We start from the raw sequence: 21193 nt of genomic DNA on the forward strand, positions 1-21193 counted from the left end.
AAGATCATCCAAGTCGGGTATGAGAAGTCACTACACATACACATATGACCCCGCTCTAGCCAAATCAGGAAAGAAGTCTACCTTCAGAGTTCTGATCACCCTTATCCAGGGGGTTTTCCCTCATACCATACGATAATGGTTGGAGCCTTGCTTCTTGTTTGTTTGGTTAGCCTCTTAACCAGGTAACTAGAAAGGTGTGGGTAACTGCTCGTTCTTCTTCGTGCCCAAGTGGGCTCTTCCAGTTTCCATGAGATTCTCCCAGTCTCCCGGAGCCCTGGCCGTTTTGAGACCCTGTGCCCCAGAATTACAGGGAAGCATTTAACTTCAGACAGATGTGTCAGAAAGCCGGGTCTTGAGCCTTTTGCTTTCTGTGGGCCCCCCTTTTTTCTTTAGATTTGTTCATTTGAGAGAGAGAAAGCAGGGAGAGCGGTAGAATGAGAGGGAGAGAAGCAGACCCCTCACTAGGCACGGAACCCCGATGTGGGTTCCCTGAGCCGAAATCAAGAGTCAGATGCTTAACCAGATGAGCCACCCAGGCACCTCTCTGTGGGGCCCTTCTAACTTCCATTTCCATAGCTGCAGAAAGTAGATATAATACCTTTCTTGCTTATCTCACAGGGCTTTTCTGAGGATCACCAGAGATGCTGTGTGTGAACATGTTTGTCAGCTGTAAAGAAGTAAGTGACTGTCACTGTCGGTATAACCACTGCTATCGTTGGAACTCTCAGATCCTACAAGCCAGCTCTGGAGGCTTCCAGATGTCCGCTGGGATTCTTAAGCCTCTGCCCTCTCCTTCCTCCTCCACTCCTCCAGGTAGAACGTGTGGTTAAAAACCTTTTGAGAACCCTTGATCCACTGGGAAAATAACCAAGGAATGCATAAATTAGAATCACTTCAGGGATGCCTGGGTGGCTCAGTCAGTTAAGCATCTGCCTTCGGCTCAGGTCATGATCCCAGAGTCCTGGGATCGAGCCCCACACTGAGCTCCCTGCTCAATGGGGAGCCTGCTTCTCCCTCTGCCTGCCGCTCCCCCTGCTTGCACTCTCTCTCTGACAAACAAATAAATAAAACCTATAAAAAAAAATCACCTGGGTTTCACTACTTGTTCAGGACGAGAGAAAGAAAACAGGTGTTTTTTTCTTTTTTTTCTAAGATTTTATTTATTTATTTATAAAGAGATATATATAGAGAGAGATCACAAGTAGGCAGAAAGGCACGCAGAGAGATAGAGGGGGAAGCAGACTCCCTTCTGAGCAGAGAGCCCGATGTGGGGCTCAATCCCAGGACCCTGAGTCCATGACCTGAGCCGAAGGCAGAGGCTCAACCCACTGAGCCACAGAAGTGCCCCAGAACAGGTGTTTTTCTAATGATAATCAGAGCCAAGTGTCACTGAGTACCTCCTAGGCATTAGGCACATTCCTCTGTAATCATCAACACTCCTAATACTGAGAGAAGGGCAATGGGTTTTCACGGAATGATACAACCACCATTCCTATCTGAGACTCATCTTACTAAATTTGTGTTAAATGGAAATACACCATCTTGGTTCTTGCATAAGCCGGAAGCCAGAGGGGTCCTACAGACCCAACAACCTTACCCCTTAGGTTAAAAGAGAGACAGCACAGGGCTGGGCTGAAGGTAGATGGGTCTCTGTGTCCCTTAATCTGGGAGCAGCACCCAGTATCCTAGAAAGAGATCAGGCCATACTAAGACCAAGACACCTGGCAGAAAGCAGAGTGTGGCATGACAGGAAACCTGAGCTCTAGTCCTGGCCTCTGGAACTGCTGGGATGCTTCCCTGCTGCTAAAGGGTGGGTGTGTGTGTGTGTGTGTGTGTGTGTGTGTGTGTGTTTCTGGAATGGCCACACAGCTGGGCTGGGAGTCAGGAGACAGGAGTGAAGCATGCCTTAGCTGTTGTTTTTATAACCTTAGAGCAAACTGCTTCATCTCTCCTGCTTCAGTTTCCTCGTCTATAAAACGGGAGACTGGACTAAATACTCTCTGTGCTAATATTCTGATTCTGACCGTCACGGAACCCTCAGAAAACCAGGCAATGTGGTTTATTCTAAGGTCGTGAAGACCATGGCTAAGGGGCACCTGACCTCCCTCCCAATGCCAGCAGGGGCTCCCACTCACCCAACCTATTCAGGGGCCAGAGAATGGGAGAGCCTGTGGATGCTGTCTGCACTGAGCAGAGAGTGTGGGTGGGCTGGGTGATGGTCAAGGAGACCCAGGGGAAAGGCTTCAGGAGCTTAGGCCCCTTTCCTGTCAGCTCTGGAACACTGCCAGGACAGCGATCCACCCAGCCTCTCCCCCCTCCCAGGGGCGGGCCCTCAGTTCCTACATCCCCTCCTCTGTTCCTAAAGGAAAACATCAGGGAACAGTGCCTGCTTTCCTGGAGGTGGCCCATGACTGTGGGTGGGGGGAGGCCTTGCGTGGAAGGAAAGGTAGGGAAGGAAAGGTAGGCGGGGTAGAGAAATAGGTAGCTGGGTGGAGACATTTTTTTCTTCTTCCTCCAGACACTTTGTAGGAAAGTCTTTCTTCCTCCATGTTTATTCTCCCTCCCAGGGTTCCCTTCTGGTACTTTCCATAATCCTGTTCTGAGGGGCTTTGCCCCATTTGTCAGGGACATTTGCATTCTGACAGAGAGTTCCTCAAGATCAAAAAACCTTTATTCCAGACCTCAGAAAATGGAGCTGGCCAGGCACATACATGACAGGCTGGGCAGGGTGGAAAGGGCAAGGGACCGGTGAGTCCCCTTCCCTCCTGAGACTTCCAGGACCCCATGAAGCCTAAGCCTTCATCCTGTGCTAATTCTCAAAGAAGCTCAATGTCAGGCCACAGTCTAGAAGTTCCAAAGGTGGTCCAAGGAACCTGCTCTCCTACAAAGGCTCCAAATTAAGACACATCCCTAAAAGGGCTGTTTAGGCAGCAATGCCAAAGAATGGCCAAGTACCATCTTTTTTCCCAGGAAATCCAGAGCCAGCTTCAAGCCAGGCATGGAGGATAGCCCGGGCTCCCAAGTGCCCAGACAAGAATCCATTTGCACAGGCCTCGCTCGTGCGTGAAGGGGAGCGGGAGGTGCGTGCCCTTGTGAAGATGGCCTCCTCTGCCACGGACATGATCTCGGTGCTGCTGGGAAGGAGCAAAAGAACCCTGGCTGTTCCCAGATGCCTAAAATCCTTTTGGAAAGGGAAGAAGACTTTTGCCTGTAAAAGATCAGGATTAAACCCCTCTGGGAAGGAATAAGGTGCTTTTTGGAAGAAGCCCAAAATGGGTGGTAGGACCCGGCTGCTTCTGACCTGTCTTACTGTCCTTGCCAGAAAGATTTTAACTTCACAGCTTCACAGTTCAGTCCAGACATGACTTTCTGTGAAGGCCTTTCACCCTGAGGAAAGGCCCCAGTCCAGCTAGAGAGCTCCTCTGGGATGGCCTCGGGGGCCCCTCTCCTTCCTGGCTCCTCCTCTCAGACCCAGGCCTGGGCTCTGCTCAGCAAGGCGTGAAGGAGCCCCCCCCCCCCCCCAGGGAAGCCAGAGGAGCAGGGGCCTTTAAATTATGGAGCAGCTTTCCTAGCCCCTCTCAGAAAGGCCCAGAGCCCCAGCTAAATAATTCACCACCTCAGGAAGACCCAGTGGTTCCTGACACAGCGGAAGTAGGTCAGGCATCAGTGTGGCCCAGGAGGTGGGGGGCGGGGGTTCGGAGCAGCTCCCCGCCAGCACTAGGGGATGCTTCAGGCTGGGAAGCGATGCCTCGCTGGTCCAGGTACCGCAGGGAGGTGAGGAGTACACGCAGGAAAGCATCCACCCCTCCTTAGGCTGCCATGCTGGTGTGGACACAGACGTCCCTCTGGGGTCCCTGTCACCTTGCCAGGCTCCTCCTCCCGCACAACACCTGGGGGCATGTTCTCCCCTCATGTGCAGATACTGGCTGGGGATGAGTCACCCCATAGCCTCTAACAGCTGACACGCTCATGAGAACACCTTAGACCCAAATCCCCCAGTGCAGGGCTGGGATTCAGAAAAGGTGAGGCAGGGAGGAGAGAGACAGACCAGGGCAGCCACAGCAGCTCCCGTTTTGCTCAGAACAAGACTGGAATGAAACCCTACAGCTGGGAGCCTATGGGGCCGCTTCTGTCCTCCCTTTCTAGGCACAGCTTGGAGCCAAGCTGTGAAGGGTATGGGGTGGGGGGCGGGGCGTAGACCGAAAAGACAAACAGCAAAGCCAAGAGGACATTGAGCCAACCCTCCAGCTCCAAGAGCTGGAAAGGATTCCAAACCACCACTTCACAGATGAAACTGAGGCTCCAAATCACAAAACAACTGGGGCCGCTGCAGGCATCCTGACTGGGTTCCGGGCAGTCCGGGGTCTCAGCTCTACATGGTTTCCCTGACCTTCATACCCACGTACTCCGGCTTCCAGCAAAACTTACCCTCAGGAGTCAGCCACCACAGAGCTCACGGGGAGCCTACAAGAGTGCAGGAGCGTTGCCCTTTCTGGGCCAGACTCCTGGGTTCCCCTTCCCTCCAGCATAGCCTCACAGCAGACACTGCCTAGAGGAGCCCACCCTCCCGAACCACAGTCCTTTTCTTCTAGAGGGCCTGGAAAGGCTGCAGGCCAGGAAGGTCAGGCCAACTAGAGCACAGCACCCAGAGAAAACAAAGGTCCCATCTGGGTGTTTCCTCTGGGTGCAGAGACTCTCCACCCATGTGCTCAGAACTGGGATGAGGACAAAGTGAACGAATCAAAAGCAGGGTGGGCTGGCAGATATGCCCCCGCCGTGGGGTCCTTAGCAAGTCCCTTTTCCTCCAGGACTTAAGTTAGACAACAAAGGAAGGAAGGAGAGGCTACGTGAGCCCCAGGGCCCCGGGCCCACTTCACCTTTCTCCCCGCGGCTCACAACGTCTACCCTTTGGTTGTGCCCTCCCAGTGGCCATCTGGGTCCCGTGGAAGCAAAGGCCAGAGAACAGTTACTTTGGATGACTTTTTATTTTGCATTTCATATATTATCCAGCTTCACATTCTCACAGGATCAGCAATTACAACAGTCACCTTGTCTCCCAAGTCTGAAAACGTCAAGACAGCCACAGCTGCGGCCAAAGGCAAAAGCACTGATGTGCTCATGAAACAAACAAACAAAAAAATTGCACAATTTTTTTCCCTTCATTTTTCTGAAACTAACGCCTGACGCAAAGGCTCACTGCTGGAGAATGGAAACCCTTTTCTTCTTCATGCCTCAAACTAAACATTAAACTTATCTGACAAGGCGAACAAGGTCTCTTTAATAATTAATTGCACACACACACGAAAAATCCTTTATGCTGCATAAATATTTTGTTACACAGGGTACAAAAATACTTTCACTTTTTGGTTGGTTTCGAAGTTCGGAAAGAATGAGAAGCTTGGGCAGGGTGGGCGCACTGTGGAGAGGTAAGCAAACCGGCAGAGAAAGGATTTTCTTAGCAGATGCTGGCCTCTCTAGGAAGAAGCAGAAGACCCGGATTTGAAATGGAAAAGAAAACACGACCTGTTAGGTGGTCGTTGTTGTTCGGCCTGGAAGCACGTGGGGGTGGGGGGGGGGGTCCCCGGCCGCTGGGCGGAGCGAGCTGCGGGGCTCGGTCCTCACTGAAGCAAGGGGCTTTGGGGAGGGTGTGGAGAGAGGGACCGGGAATGATGAACCATTGGTGGCCAGGACCTGTTGCTATGGTGACACAATGTGAGAACAAACTGTACACTCACATATACACAAGTTTAAGTGTCTTAATTCATGCCAGAAAACATGCAAAATTAAATGCCTCGTTTCTCTGAGGTGGAGCTATGGAAGCAAGTCTGGACCGGAGGTCAGGCCTTGCTCAGTCCCAGTGAGGCCTCCGGGCTGGATCTGGGTATCCCAGCAAGAAGGCCCTCCCGGGAGGTCTTCGTGAGGGGGCTTTGGGGGAGGAACAGGGCAGAGGAAGAGGAGGAAGGAAATGGGAAGCAGTCCACTGAGTCAGGCTTAAAATTCACAGTCTTTGGAAGGAAGCCGCAGCTCTCCACAGGCCGCCTGGGGGCAGTGGAAGCTTAGAGCGGCTTCCTCCCCAGTGGGGCAGGGGCTTCAAGCTGCCGTGACAAGACCTGGAGGGAGGGGAGAGAGGTGGCCATGAGCAGAGGGGTGGGACGGGACCTGAACCCAGGCCTGGCCCTCGTGACAGGCTGCAAGATGGGTGGCAGGGGGTGACGGTGGGAGAAGGGGAGAGACCAGCCAGAGTGCCTAGCGCGCAAGCTCAGGAGATGCCTAGCACCGGGGAGCGGCCGGGCTCAGGCAGTGGGAGGAACCGTGGCCCCGCAGGAAGCCAGGCTCTCAGACTCTCCTCCTCCTGGGCCCTGCGCCAGCACTTACGGAAGAACTAACAGAACTGACGGTATTTCCATCCTTGCTGGGTGGCGTCAGAGGAAGGGTACCAGCGCACCTGCAAGAGAAGCCAGTGTCAGGAGCTAGCTGGGCAGTCCCTTCTCTGGACTGGGGAGCCGTCACCGTGCCGGCTGGAGCCCTACTTCTGTCACTGATTGGCCGACGCCGGGCCAGTTACTCACCTCTAGGCATCAGTTTCTTCATCCTGAAAATGGGAGAGGGCACCTGACCCGCCTCCTCCATAGGGCTGAGGTTCAAGTGAACCATGCTGTGCACTCCACTAGGCCTGATTCACAAGGCGCCAGCTTGTGCCAGGTGGAGTCTCGGCAGCGGGGGAACCGATGCCCGTAACCTGCCCCTCCCCCCGGAACCGGAAGTGTGCAGAATGCCTGGGGTCAGGAGAATGAACCTCCTATGGTTTTGCTCGGCTTCTTTCTGTCTCCGTGCCCTCATCCCCATATAGGACAGAGATGACTGAGCTGATCCTCAAGGGCATCCGTGAAGATTAGGGGAGACACGACATCAGACACCTGGGAAACCAGAGGTGCCGTGGTCTCCCAGAGGCACGACTCCCAGACACTGGCCCTGTCCTTGTAGGATCTGCCAAGGAAGCCAGGGGATGCCTCCATCCCTTCCCATACCTCTGTTCCCTCCTTTCCCAGCCTCCCAAGTCTTAGAGATTTCTAACCTGCCAGCTGAGCCCTCCACTGGGGGCCTGGCAGCCACTTCAACCCCCGGGCCCTATGGAGCAGTAACCCCAGAGCAGGATTCCCAGAGCTGGGTCAGGACATGATGTGCCCTCCCCTTCTAGGTACAGCGTCCCCACAGTCCCGGCATCTGGGCGCTGAGCTACACCGGGTGCCAAGCCAAGACTGCCCCAGTTATAGACAGCACCGCCTGCCCCGGCCTCCCCGTGGCTGCCTCGGACTGCTAGGGGAACACGGCATCCCAAGACAAGTCAGGGGCAAGGGGCAGAGTGCCCAGAGAAGGGGGCCCGGGGTCCACTCAGGAAAAGGAAGGGATGGGACCCAAGAACCAGTGTAGAAAACGAGTTGCTGCTGGCCTCACAGGTCACCCCCTCAGCGCTGCAGCGGTGGCCTCAGTTTCCCACTCGGCTGCCCGGAATCCCACCTCTAAGCAGGAAGATCGCCGGCAATGCCAGGTCACCTGGGGGCCGGTGGACGCTTCCTAAGAACTTCTCCATCTCCTTCAAGTTATAGGTGTTTCGTACACCCCAGGACCTGGTCACCACATGCTCCCTAGCACAGGCTGGTTACCCTGAAATGCCAGGACACTTGGCACATAGCAGGAGCAGATCCTAGGTCACCTGACCAATACCAGGACCTTCCCTGGGCTCCAGGGATGGGACACTGCTCTCACCAGGACACAGCTGACCCCATGCTGCAGGAACTACCTTGACTAAGAGCCATACAGCACAGAAAAGGGTCAAGTGCCTCTTCTTGCCTCTGAGCTGTTCAGCCTCAGAGGCCACTATCTTCTCCCCTGCCTCTACAACATCTGGAAGCAGTTCCCTCCCCTGCCGGGAGGGACAACCAAGTGGGGGGATGCCTCTCCTCCTCTCGGGTGAGCTGTGGATTATACTCTAGGCTGGAACAGTGGCTGGGCACAGAGCTCATCCCACAAGACAGGGACACGGAGAAAACGGACACAGGGACACGGAGGCTACCAGTCAAGCCTGTGAAACACCCCCGGGTGGGCCTGGACCACCACGCCTCACCCGGCCTCCGGCTGCTGCAGCCCTGCAGCAAGAAGTCTGGCCAGGCTGGGAGCCTTGCAGGGCTGGACAAGGGGCAAATGTTGATTAGGGTGGGGAGGACTCGGAGGCCTCTGACTCTCTCTTGTAACAGCGGAAGAAGCCAAGGCTTCCCGCAGCTGCGTAAGTGGCTCCATCGGCAAGACCTGCCTCATGGGGTCCCCCTCTCCCCACTAGGTGCTGCGACTCAGCCTCCAAAGCAGCAGCTCTCCCCCCAGCCTGAGATGGGCCACCACCTCCTTGGGGAGGAAGTAGAAGCCAGCCCGTTTCTGAGTTTGGGAGGGAAGCACCATCCAAGTGGACAGAACATCCTTGAGGTGCTGCCTTTCCAAGACATGGACAAGCCAGGACAGGCTGGCAGTCGGGGCTCTAAAGAAGCACGGTCCCTTCCTGTCCCTGCTTAGAACACGAGACTCGTAAGGCACAGCGATCAGGGCCAGCACCTCAGGGAGTGCTTGGCCCACTCCCAGGGCCTCTGGTTGTTCACAGGGATTCTGTGGGTCCTGAGAAGCCACCCCACAGGGACAGGCCCGTGGGCATCTAGAAGGACCCGGCTCCAAGAGGGGCAGCGTCAAAACGAAGGGGGAAAGGGGCACACGAAGGGGGCACATGAACTCAGTCGTCTCTCAGATCTTGGGACGGACTGAGAAGATACAACCAGGAGGCAGAGAGAGGACTCAATCCACAGGAGAAGAAACAGGAACAGCCAAGAAATACGGGCGCCTCGCTCATCAGAAAGCCAATTAAAGGAGCACTCAGGCTGGCATGTCTACACTTTGACCTTGTCATAGTTCTAGCAGTTTATAAGGAAACCAGCAGAACGGGCGCACAGGGTAGACAAGGGCATCCGCCGCAGCACAGCCTGTCAGCACAGAAAACTGCGTGAACAGCCTCATGTTCCATCGATGGGGAGCTGGACACACTTATATGATGGTGGGTTTGCCAGACAACCAGGATGTAGATCTACATTTACCGACAGGAAGCAAGGGCCTCATACTTAAGCTTTAAAAGATTAAATGTGTAACTTTTATATATATTTAAAAAAAAAGAACCACAACGACAGTCTTATACACGGGCACCCAACCAGCTACCAATCCTAAGGACTCAAAGTAGCCATTTGGGGGGAAGCAGGATAGTAAGCAGAGGGAAGAGAACCTTATCATGCCCATTACACAGATCAGAAAATAGAGGCAAGGAAGTTCATGTAACGTTAAGGTCACCAGTAAGCAGTGAGCCAGTGTAAGAGCCATGGTCAAAGGCCCCCACACCCTCAGGTGGAAGTAGAAAATGAAGCCCAGTCTGGGAGGGCCCTGGGACGCAAGGGGACACAGAGAACCCCTGCTTTCAGCCCTGTGCCAGACCCCGGTGTGCCCCAGCCACCCATACCTCTTGGATGCCTCACCCTCTTAAAGGGGAAGATTCTATTAAGAGAACCAGAGGGTCGAACAAAATGGCCTCATGCCAAGGCAGAATGCAACTGAACCCTCCCCAAGCCCCTTCCTGCAGGTCTGGGCCCCGTGGCCATAAACGGATGCCTCAGCCGAGGCTGGGCTAGCGGCAGAAGGCGTGCCGTTGGGGTGTACATGCTGGGATAGGGCAAGGAAGGACTGCTTTTCATCCCCTTTTGCTACTACCTTCTCTCCAAGTCCCCTCCTTGCCCACAAGCACAGAAAGTCAGTTCTGTTATTCCTCCAAGTTCAGAATAATGCCCTCAGATCAACAGCGTCCACTTTCCTTATTGAAGATTTCCGGCCCCCGTGTCTGGGCCGCACTGTCAGGGGACAAGGGAACTCTTGGGAGGTAAAAGCACAAATGCTTCTACTTGGAAAACACTCTCATTTTTACGACGACATCTGGTCCAGACAGGGTAGTTTCCTGCTCTGGAGACTGACGTACAGAGAAGTTGAGTAGCAGGGACAGAGCAAGTCACTCCCTGGTCTGATTTCTTCTTGTTAGCCCTCCTCCTGAAAAAATGCCATTATCCTTTGAGGTGGCCTTTATTCCCTTCCGGGGGAGGCCAGAGACAGGAACAACGACAACGAGTTGGGCCTCCAGCCTCAGGGAGGACCCAGGGGGCACGAGACAATAATGACAGTAAATACTAATTGTGATAACTGGCCCTCCTCTAGCTCTCCCTCTACACTAACATGCGAAAAACAAACACTGATAAAGTAGGCCTGATTATCACCATTCCAAAGAAATGGAGACACAGAGAGGTTAAGTAACTTGCCCAAGGTCATACAGGGGTTGAAAGAGCCAGGATTTGGACTGAGGCAGCCAGACCAGTTGAACAGCCCCTGGGCATGGATAGGGTGGGAGGAAGCTGGAAAAGACGAGGACTGGAGCACACAGAACCCTGCAGTACGGTGTTTAAGGACAAGTTGTCACATGCCACTCCCAGCCAGCTGGGGAGCCGCCCAAAGAAAGGGCAGAGGCGTCTCCCAGTATTAACCAGACACACTGTCTTGCTCCCAGCCTCTGCCTTACCACTGTCATGGCGGAGCATCTCAGAGCAGAAGGGGGAGAACCTCTCCACCTGATCTGGTCTTGCCCTCTCATTTTATAGATGAGAGCACACACGGAGGCCCAGAGGTGAAGTCACTTGCAAAAGATCACGGAGCTAAATGGTGGCAAAGCTGGGATCACAGGCAAGGAGGCCAGCAAGGCCTCACAGGGCTGCTGCAGTGAGAGTCCCTGCTTGGCCAGGAGCACTCCGGCCCACCTTCCCCACGCTGCCAGGTCACAGAGGACAAGGACTATCTTCCGGGCTCACAATTCTTTGCTCACCGAAGTACCTGGCTTGTGGTAAATACCCAAACACTTCCCTTGAGGGAAGGATCTTTACCACCTTCCTATCCCCTGATCAATTTTCCAGCTGTCTGTGGTACTCAGCTGGGGAACAGCGCCAAGTTTAACCATGCTTCTCTCAGTATGATCTAAAGGGGCCATGGCCAAGAACTCCCCCGCTGAAGGAAACGGCCTGCTAAGGTAGCAGCTGGGAAGTCCATACCTTCTACCTGGGGACTGGGTGGACCCAGATGTCACAGAGCCCTTCAGAGGACTGGAGACAGACATGCACTCAGCCGTCCCTTGCGCAGAGCACCCAACCTCTCCCACCCTCAGCTTCTGGTTGCCGTGATCTCCCTTGTCCTGGCTTCTCATGTCCTGCTTCCCCTCCTGCCCTCTGTCCTGGCTGCGCTACCTCCGACAGCAGCAGAGTGGGCCTGGCCCAGTTGGTCTTCCCACAGTCAACCGACGGCAGGCCAGAGTGGGCTTGCCGTTGCTCCTCAGCCTCACTGTGCCGCTGGTGGCACCCGGTCCCTACACCCGGCGGTGAGTCCTGCCACCACCGCCTCATGGAGGCTCAGGCCAGGATGGACGGCAGGTCACTGGCCTCTCAGGTACCCACCACGGCACTTGGGAGCACAGAGTCCCACGGTACCCAGGGCCCTCCCCAGTCCTCTCTGAGAGGGGATCATCCCCGGCTTCCCACCCCAGTGCAGGGCCACCAAGCAGAGTGTCCAAGCTTCGTGAAAACCAGCGCACACGCAGCCCTCAGGACGCTCCCGCTGCCGCGCCAGCGCTTCATGTGCTGTTACCGTGAACTCTCGCAACAGCCCTGAGGTAGAGAATACTGTTCTCATTCTGCCCGATAGTAAAAAAGCCAAGACACAGAAATCTTGAAGAGCTTTCTGAAGTTTATGAAGATGAGAGAGGCAGAGGCAGGCGGCCTGGCTCCGGAGGCCACACTCAGGCTGGGATCGGCATTGGCACTCTGTCACCATTGGCGCAGTACGGTGCCCGCCTGAGGCGTTCAGGGGGTGGTAGGACCACGCTGGGTCTCTCTCAGCTCACACATTCGGCCGCAGATCCTCGATGTGGCCTCTCGGCTAATCCTCTCCCTCCCCTCTGCCTGATACCAAACCCTAAAGAGAAGATCACGGAAGAAAGCAGTCCTGCTGTGGCTTTGGCAGCATGAGTGGCCCAGGGGCCACCCAGGAACAAAGTCTGGCTAGCTCGGAGCTTCCTCCGTCCCCTACTGCCCCTCCCCCAGAGGGGCTTACCTGAGCGTGGAGGGCGGCGGCGGCAGTGGCAGCTGGGTAGGTGAACGCAGCAGGTGAGATGGCGGGGGTCAGCTCTGTGGTGTACAGAGGGTAGGGAGCCCAGGCCTCTGGGGATGCAGGGATCAGAGCAGCCCCCATAAGGTCATCTGCAGTGGAAGAAAACAGACCCCACGGTCAGAGCATGGGTCTCCCCTTCCACTACCCCATTCCAAACAGAGAAGACCTATCACTATGGTTGAAGGGTGAAGTGCCCACTGAGGCCAGACTTCCCTCAAGGACCCAAGACCAGGGAAACAAGCCCTGTCAGCTTGACCTGGCATGGCAAGCATCCTCACTGCTTCAAGAAGCCCTAAGATGGGCCCCTGCCCACCTCAACCAAGAGAACCCATAGACCGCTTCAGGGGAGAGTTAGGGATACAGACAGCTCAGGAGCTCAGTCTGTCTGCAGTCCAGCAAAGGCTACAGGGGAGGAAGGAACCCTAGAGAGAGGTGGCTGTGGACAGAAGAAGCCCCCTGGCAAGGACAGATTCCCTCAACGACAATCTTGATGTCTCTCCTCTGTATGCAGCTCTGCTCAGGTCCCCAGCTTGGGCCAAATAAAAGGACAGCCGACGACAGACGACAGCTCTGAGCACTACTCACAGGGGTCCCGTGCGATGAAGTGTGCTCCTAGGGCGGGGTGAGCACTGGTGGGATTAGGTGTAGCCATTAGCTTGTTCTTGGCCATCTTGGTGTTGGCTTTGGCAAACTCTAGCCTCAGGGTCTGTGGGTTCTCAGGATCAAAGCGAATACCCTACAAGAGAAGGGAAGGAAAGGAAGGAAAAGACCTTGTAGGACCCAGACAAGAGCTCGCCTAGGGGGCACCTGGGTGGCACAGCCGGTTGAGCGAAGGACTCTTGATTTTGGCTCAGATTGGGATTTTAGGGTCCTGGGACCAAGCCCTGAGCTGGGCTTCCTGCTCTGCAGGGAATCTGCTGGTCGCCTTCCCCTTGCCTGTGCTCTCTCTCAAATAACTAAATCTTTTTTTTCTATTTAAGATTTTATTTATTTATTTATTTGACAGAGAGATCACAAGTAGGCAGAGATAGGGGGAAAGCAGACTCCCTGCTAAGCAGAGAGGCGATGTGGGGCTTGATCCCAGGACCCCCCTGAGATCATGACCCGAGCCAAGGGCAGAGGCTTAACCCATTGAGCCACCCAGGCGCCCTTCAAATAAATAAATCTTAAAAGAAAAAAGAAGAGGGGCGCCTGGGTGGCTCAGTGGGTTAAGCCTCTGCCTTCGGCTCAGGTCATGATCCCAGAGTCCTGGGATCAAGCCCCACATCGGGCTCTCTGCTCAGCGGGGAGCCTGCTTCCTCCTCTCTCTCTGCCTGCTTCTCTGCCTACTTGTGCTCTCTGTCTGTCAAATAAGTAAATAAAATCTTTAAAAAAAAAAAAGAAAGAAAGAAAAAAGAAGAAAAGAAATGATCTTGCCTAAAAGCCTCACCATGTGGGGGACAAGACAGACAACATGCTGCTTGGACCTTGCAAGTAGTGGCATCTGTGACACAGACAGTGCAGCCAGGGACGTGGCCCCGGAACGGCTGGGCACTCAGGCACATCTGTAGCCCTTTCTGGGGGAGCGGGGGGGCATGGAGTGCGGGAAGGTTTGCAGGAGGTAGAACAGGAATATTCGTGGCCTAGAGGTCTGCGGGTCAGAGAAAACCTTGTCTACTCACGTTCAACGCATTCTTGGCTGCTTCTGCTCCTGCTCGGCTGTCAAAGATCACAAAACCGACAGGCTAGTAGGAAGAAGAGAGAACACCCTTGCATCTCTCCCAACATCCCATCTCCCCCTCAGAAATAAAACAAACAAACAAACAAAAACCAACTTCTTGCCTATCTCCTGCCTATCTATGTTTAGCAGGAACAGAAGTTTCTCATGCATCCAAAGTCTCCCATCCAGGCTCCCCATTGTGGGAAAGGGTGCCAACAGAGCTTTATGCCACCACATTAAACATCACCCTCTCCATAAACCTTTTTTTGAAATGCATGCCCGTGGGGCACCTGGGTGGCTCAGTGGGTTAAAGCCTCTGCTTTCGGATCAGGTCATGATCCCAGGGTCCTGGGATCGAGCCCCACACCAGGCTCTCTCTGCTTGCAGGGAGCCTGCTTCCCCCTCTCTCTCTGCCTGCCTCTCTGCCTACTTGTGATCTCTGTCAAATAAATAAATAAAATCTTAAAAGAAAAATGCATGCCCGTAATTAAGAGTAAGTTCCAGTGTTTTCCCCAGCAAGAAAGGGGACACCAACGCATCAAGGACATAAGAAGGCTCCAGGCTCAATCAAGGGGCAACGGGTTGAAAAATTCTCCAACTTCATTCTGGCAAGTTCACTCCAGACCCCAAACGGCCCCCACAGGGCCATCAGGAGCCCGGGCACAGCCACCACATCTGTGCTCTTCAGCCTTGGGGCCAGGCCGCAGCTCCACAAACGCCGAAGCAGGAGGCCCAGGAAAGCAGGAGGCCCAGGAGCTGACTGGTAAGGACAAGGGAGCTGGAGGCCACGCTTACACTGGCCCAGCGCAGAAACCGGATGAGAGGGAGCAGGTCTCAGCTGCCAGATGCCTCAAGATGAGGAAGAAGGCAGCAGGCTCAGGTCCAAGCTTAGCAGCCAGTCTGGGCTGGGAGGAAAAAAACTTTGGAGAGAAATTACCTGTCTCGATGTGAGCTTGATCAGGGACCCTTCATAGCCCTGCAGAGAGAGAGGGTCATTGTGGAAAGGTCAGAAGCCTTCCTTGTGCCGATCCCAGCACCCCTCCTCCCGCACCCAGCTGCACCATTCTCACACTCCCCCGCACCCCCTACCCCTACCACGTCCACCACTCTGACCTCCACCACTGGCATGTGCCCTCTGCCCTTGTGTTCCCCATCACATGGTCTAGCACATGGGGTGGGCATCACGAGGCAGCATTCATCATTTCATGCGTAAATTCCCGCTTGCTCCGCTAACTTATAATCTGGAAGGACAGACCCTACTTTGTAAAGTTTTCTCAAAACTTCAACTGAAAAGTCTACACTGAATTGCAAATATTCCTTATATGGTTAAATCTACTGAGATCTCTCTTGTTTCCGCTTTACAGATGAGAAAAGAGAGGCTCAGAAAGGGCTAAGCCATTGGTGAAGAGAGACACGGGAATGAGCCGAACCAGGACAGAGAGCCAGGTCTGCAATCACAGTTTCTGATACGCTGTCCTCTGTCTTTTCTGCTACCCTGTCCAGATCAGACTCATTCCTGATGATCCTCCTCTGCCTACGGGCGGCTGGGTCCAGACTCACCTTGAATGGCCGGAAGAGCAGGTAGAGTTCTCTGGGTTTAATGTCCACAGGGAGGCCACTGACAAACAGTGTCCGGACCTGGGGGACAGAGACCACAGTAGACAGGGTATAAAGGCTCTTCCTTCAGGAAGGAACTGGAAACTTTCCAGAGGCAAAGGAGGAATCCCATGTACCCTGGGCTTCCTTTGGAGGCCAAGGCAAAGGAACACTCGGGAGTTTCACAGCATTTCACTTCTCAAAGCCCTTCCTGTGCACTTTGCTTTCTCTGTGTTCATCCCACAGGTGGTCCAACAAGCACCTGCTGACAGCCTCTGTGCACAGACTAAACGGTGGCCGGAGGAGAGAGCCCTGTGTGACAAGCACACAGATCAAGGATCCCAGAGACTTCCAGAAAGCTATGGTGTCTTTACCCCCAAAATTATACAAGTCACGATGTATATAGTTTTTAGAGAGTACCAATGGACCCCTGGTTGAGAGGCTCTGCCCGGACCAGAGAAGACACAGGAGGTAAACAGATCCTAAGTCTTAGGCCACCCTGGAAGGATTTCAACAGAGGGCCCAGCACGTTCACACCCATCTCCTAGTGCTTCCTACACGAGACGGAGGCTCTTCAATGGCAGGGACTATGCTGTATTCTTGCCTCTATGCCCCGTTCTTAGCAGGTGGCTGTACTAAATGTTTACTGAATAAGGAACCTGGCTAAGGAGGCAGAGAGGGAAGAGTTACGCGGGGTTTTGGAGAACGAGTAGGATCCTACCAGCTTCAAGTGAGGCAGATGGCGCTGTTAGAGCCTTGCCCTCACCATGGTGACAAGTTCCTGGTAAAGCCAGGTCAAGACACCAGGGGTCCATCCTGTGACTCCAACCAGCCCTGACCCCTGAGCTGTGGGTGAGGTTCCTGAGAGGCTGGCAGACACTACCTCACTGCTGGCACCGGATGCTCAAGGAGCAAGGCCAGATCAGCCAATAATTAGAATAGGGAGGGAGGATTTTCCGTCGTTTAGGTCCATTAAAAATACATATAAAAACCATGGTTGAGGCATGAAAAAACCCAAATGAATAGAGCTCCCCTACTGACTCCTGATTTCAAGCTCCATCTCGTACCATCAAGCCACGCATAGGTCTTCTCGACTCATCCCTGCTGGTGTAAGAGAAAGCTCAGAGGCCTCAGTCACCCCCACTCTCCATGTGGCCATTCCTGAGGCATTCAGGATGCCTTCTCCAGAGGCACCAAAGAATTTCCTCCATGCTCCAGTGGTAGCCTCCTGAACCCAGGCAACAGCCCTTCCAATGGCTTGAATCAGGAAGCTGAGCAGCCAGGCAAGTTACACCCAATGCAGGCAGGCACACATACAGACAGACAGACACACCCCCAGCGAATACACAGATCTCCACAGAGCCAGGAATGGCAAAGGAAACCAGCACTGACAGCTGCTGGTAACCAGGGTCACCAGTCCCGCCCACACCAAGAATGACTCCCAGCCCATCGCTGATCAAGAATGGGTTGAGGACAAGCTGCTTCTCTCACACAGGTGTTTGCCAAGCACACCAGGCAGAATCCCTCGCCATTCAGGATGCATCTTCCCCCTCTGGTCGTGCCTCTCCCTCCCCAGACATGTCTCTGCTTCTAGGCCCGGGTTGAAGGTTCTGCACATTTCATTTCCCTGCGGACGCAGTTCTCGGGCATGGCCCAATTTCCAGAGGAACCTGAGAAGAACTGGACAGCCCAAGCTCCAGGCAGAGTAAACCCAGCTCCTGGACTCTAGAGAACGACAGTCATCTACACGCCTCCGCCCTCTGATGGAAGGGCCTTTAATTTACATGTAAGCCCTCAAACAGAAGTGCTAGGCTCAGGTCACACAGCTTGTTCTTAAGAGGCAGCAGACCTGGGCCCCCAGCCCACCCCCCAAAGATGGACTGACAGAGTACAAGCCCAGCCAGGACCGTGCTCGATGGACCTGGCTCAGTCCTACTCCCTGCTCCCTGGGGTGTGGTTTTGGTCAAAGACAAGGAGCCAGAGCCGCCCCACAGAAACCTCTGCCTCAGTTCTCCCCAGGGGCCACCCATTTCACCCAGGCTAATTTTAAACCCTTCCTCAAATGGCTCCTTTCTGGCCAGACCTCCCTAGAGGCCCCCTTAAATAGCAAGTTCTCAGCATAAAATTTCCTGCTTGGGCTGGGGGTGGGGTTGAGGGTGAGTATGGGGGAGCTTTCCCTCATTCCCAGCTCGGAACCTTGTTTCCAGCCTTCCCTCTGGGCCAGATGACCCTTTTCCTCTGTTTCCAACTTTTAGGTCCTGAAGTGTCCAAAATACTACCATCTGGCTACCACCCCGTCTCCGGCCATCTCCCAGGACACAAGCTGAGGTCAGGTGGTTACGGATTAGGTGGTGGGTCTCCAGCAAGCCAGGTTGCAGATAGCCTACCCTGTATACTCACTTGACCCTGGGTGACCCTAGCATCACCGCAGATGATGTGCCCTCTACCTATCCCCTTGTGCAGACAGGGAAACTGAGGCCCAGAAAGGGCTCATACAGCTTCATGGAGCTGAGCTCACAAGGGAACCGAGTTAGGTAAGACCCAGGCACCCTGACTTAGCCATCTGTGCCACCAGCAGTCCATCCTGCTGTGGGGGCAGGGGGAGCGGCATCAAGGTGGCCTCATTAGCCCCACGGGTGGGTGAAGTTCGGTCAGTTCGGTAGGCGGTCCCTCCCCCAGGCACTTGTTTATGGCGCTGGAGTGATGGAGGAGGAGCAAGAAGGGACCAGAGGTGGGAGGAAGCGTCAGCCTGGGCTGCTGCTCAGCTACTGTGGAGAGGACAGGAGGGTGCAGAGACCACCCCCCTCCTGCCTCCAGCTCTGTCCAGTCCTGCGCCCCCAACAAGCGCCCCCACAGGCCTGTCTCAAGGCAGGTGCTTGTGCTGCCCCTCAGCGCACCCTTTCCTCATTCCCGAACTGAAGGGCACTCATCTTTTGGGTCCCTCTGTCTCCTCACTCCCGTTTCCTTCCTCTGAAGTCTTATGGGGCCAGGATGCCCTGCCTTCTTATGTTCCCACAATCTAAACTTCTAAACTTACCCCCTCCACCTGCACTCCATGAAACCCCCGAGATAGGAGCCAAGTCTCAAAACCTTCCCACCCCCCACGGGGCCTAGAGTCAGGCCTCTGCATTTGAACTACCCACTCCTCCCACCCGTCTCTGTGCCCCTCAGTCCGTCCAGATGAGAGACTCCCAGCCAGGGGCAGGTGTGGCCCGGCAGGGCACAGTGACACCACACAGGGGGAGAGCGCAGGCTCTCGTCCGTCACACCGGAGTTTGCCTCCCAGCTTTACACCTGGCTTGGGGAAGCGGTGACTTCTCTCCAGAGCTCAGTTCCTCCGTCTGTACAACGCAGATACCATCCACCTCCAGGATGAAGAACTCACTCTCCTCTATGCCCAGCACGTAGGAGAGGCTCAGTGAAATGCTGGTTCACTTAGGGCTCCTGTAATCACAGCACTGACCTGCACACAAACCTCCCCTATCAGGTGCCATGAGCCATGTATTTATAAAGTTGCCTAGTGAGTCCAGATTGGGTTCAAGTCAGTCTGGAGCTGGGAATGCAGGTCAGTGAACCTTAAGTAGTCACTGGATTCTTTAATGTTCCTCTTCCCTAGGGAGGGAATGGCCAAGGTGGGAGGCACCATGGAGAGCAGCTAGTTCAGCACTCTCACCCTGCAGATGAGGGAACCAAGGCTCAGGATAGGAAGGTGACACAGCAAGCTGATGGCAGTCAGGTCCTTTAGGGGACGGCAGGGACAGAGACATACAGCGACTTCTCCAAGGCCTTGCCTACTAGTTCTGTGTCCCAGGCTTGCACTGGAGACTCCTCCTTCTCTGCCCCTACTGATGCCAGCCTCGTGGCAATAGGGTGCGACACTCAGGAAAGAGGTTTGGTACAGACAAGGGTTTGAGCACCAACTGCAGGTTGATGCCAAGCTAGATAGATTAACCAAAGCACCCACGTCCTGCCTACTCTGTGTGTTCAGTATAGGAATTCAACACAAAATCGTTTTAAAGTATTTGAAGAAAACAGAAGGGGTGGTTCACACAATCCCGGGCTGCTGGAAGGCACCTACCTTGTTGCGTGGGCCCTTTTCCTTCCATACACTCACCCTTTCTCCAGAAGTATCCAGAGAATGCAAAGGATTATCTCCCCCATCCTGAAACGTCTAAGGCAACAGCAGACCTTCTAAGATGGTCATCTTTATGGCAAGCGCCAGTGGATGGTGCTGGACCACAACCACCACCTCAGTGCAGGTGGAAGGTAAGTTTGGAACAGGGTGGGGAGAGTATCAGGGGAGAAGTGGAGAAAGTATGGAGAATCTTTAGAAGTCAGTGAAAGAAGAAACATGTTGAGGAACAGCTCTTCTGGTAGAACTTGCTAGAACTACCATGTCGACATGGACAAGGAACTTGGCCAGAGAGCTGTGCCCACTAAAGACACTGCAGACATGGCTATGCCGCCTTCATGATGGTCAGGAGCAGACCTGGTCTTGTGGAGGTCCTGGCCAGCCCCAAGCCTGCCTGCAGGAACCAAATGGCCTTTGGCATAACTGTGTCCCCCACGTCCCCACCCAGCAGGCTCTGGGGACTCCTGAGGCTGCTCTTCCTTTAGACAAGTCCTGCTGCCTGTCCTTCCCCCAAGATGCTGGAAGCAAAGGGTTGAGGAGGTCCAGTCTCATTCAAGTCCATGCCCCCGGCTATCACTGGAGGTCAGACTTCCTGAGGTTGTCCAGCTCCTCGCTAGGGCCCCTCCAGGGCTGGGGGGAAGAGCCCTCACCTCCTCCACAGAAGGCCCTTGCACTCACTCTGGGGAGGGCAGAGAAGGGCAGTCTGCGAGTGGCCTCCCGTCCCCCAGCATTATTCTTGAGACCCCTGTGGAGGGAATGTCCCCCAGAAGGAGCCTCGACCCAATTTCTAACCCCAACATGACGGGCTCCCTGGAGTGCCTGGCTATTCCTTCAGGCCTCATACTGGAGGTCTCTCTCCCCCTGCGGCCCTCTCCAGACAGAGGAAGATGACCTTCTGAAGAGAAGTAGGAAGCAGGGACTGTGTGTGTCTGATGTTCCTCCTTCAGACAAACTGACATTTGCTTACACATGTTCAGAAAAAAGTGACATCAAACAAGCTTCAGGAGCGAGGGGATCGTGACGCACAAGGTATTAGCCTTAGAACAAGCCCAGACCTCTGTGGGAAAGGCCTCTAGGCAGGACTCATCCTCTCTGTACGAGTCCAGGTGGACATCCTCTTGGTCCTAGATATTCCCCCAGGCAGAAACCTGTCACTCAGTGCCGCCAACCCAGGCCAGCTATCTCGACAGCAGCTGCTCAGAGGTCTCCCTCCTCCCCGAGGCACGCACAGGACCCCGCTCACACGGAGGCTGTAGAGGAATTAAGGGAAGGGGACTGTCGGGGGACAAGGAGGGAGTCAGTGCTCTCTACAGAGGAAAACAGCTGAGTGAAGCTTCCACAGAGGGCGGTGGTCACTGAAGGACCCCCCCCACATACACACAAAGAGGACCCCACACACAGGCTGGGGCCTGGCCACGCTGCCTTAGCCACAGTGCGCCCTTCTCTGCAATGACAGGGACAGGACTGACGCTAAGGACCCTGTA

The 21193-nt window shown here is 54.6% G+C and overlaps 1 protein-coding gene across 3 annotated transcripts in view; it reads right to left on the bottom strand.

Moving 5' to 3' along the window:
• Positions 1-5099: 5099 nt before the first annotated feature.
• Positions 5100-21193, bottom strand: part of RBPMS2 (RNA binding protein, mRNA processing factor 2) — a 28589-nt gene continuing 12495 nt past the window's right edge. The window contains exons 2-8 of one of the 3 annotated variants that reach the window (XM_046007975.1): positions 15542-15619; positions 14919-14957; positions 13944-14006; positions 12868-13018; positions 12226-12371; positions 6376-6445; positions 5100-5474 (exon numbers count right to left, since the gene is read on the bottom strand). In XM_046007975.1, the coding sequence (XP_045863931.1) occupies positions 6383-6445; positions 12226-12371; positions 12868-13018; positions 13944-14006; positions 14919-14957; positions 15542-15619 (540 nt within the window). In that variant the 3' untranslated portion in view covers positions 5100-5474; positions 6376-6382. Of the gene's footprint in view, positions 6111-6375; positions 6446-11841; positions 12088-12225; positions 12372-12867; positions 13019-13943; positions 14007-14918; positions 14958-15541; positions 15620-21193 lie in introns of those variants that run through there. The other 2 variants (XM_046007974.1, XM_046007976.1) reach the window with 2 other exon arrangements.

Source organism: Meles meles, chromosome 6, assembly GCF_922984935.1.
Source record: "Meles meles chromosome 6, mMelMel3.1 paternal haplotype, whole genome shotgun sequence".
NCBI lineage: Eukaryota > Metazoa > Chordata > Mammalia > Carnivora > Mustelidae > Meles > Meles meles.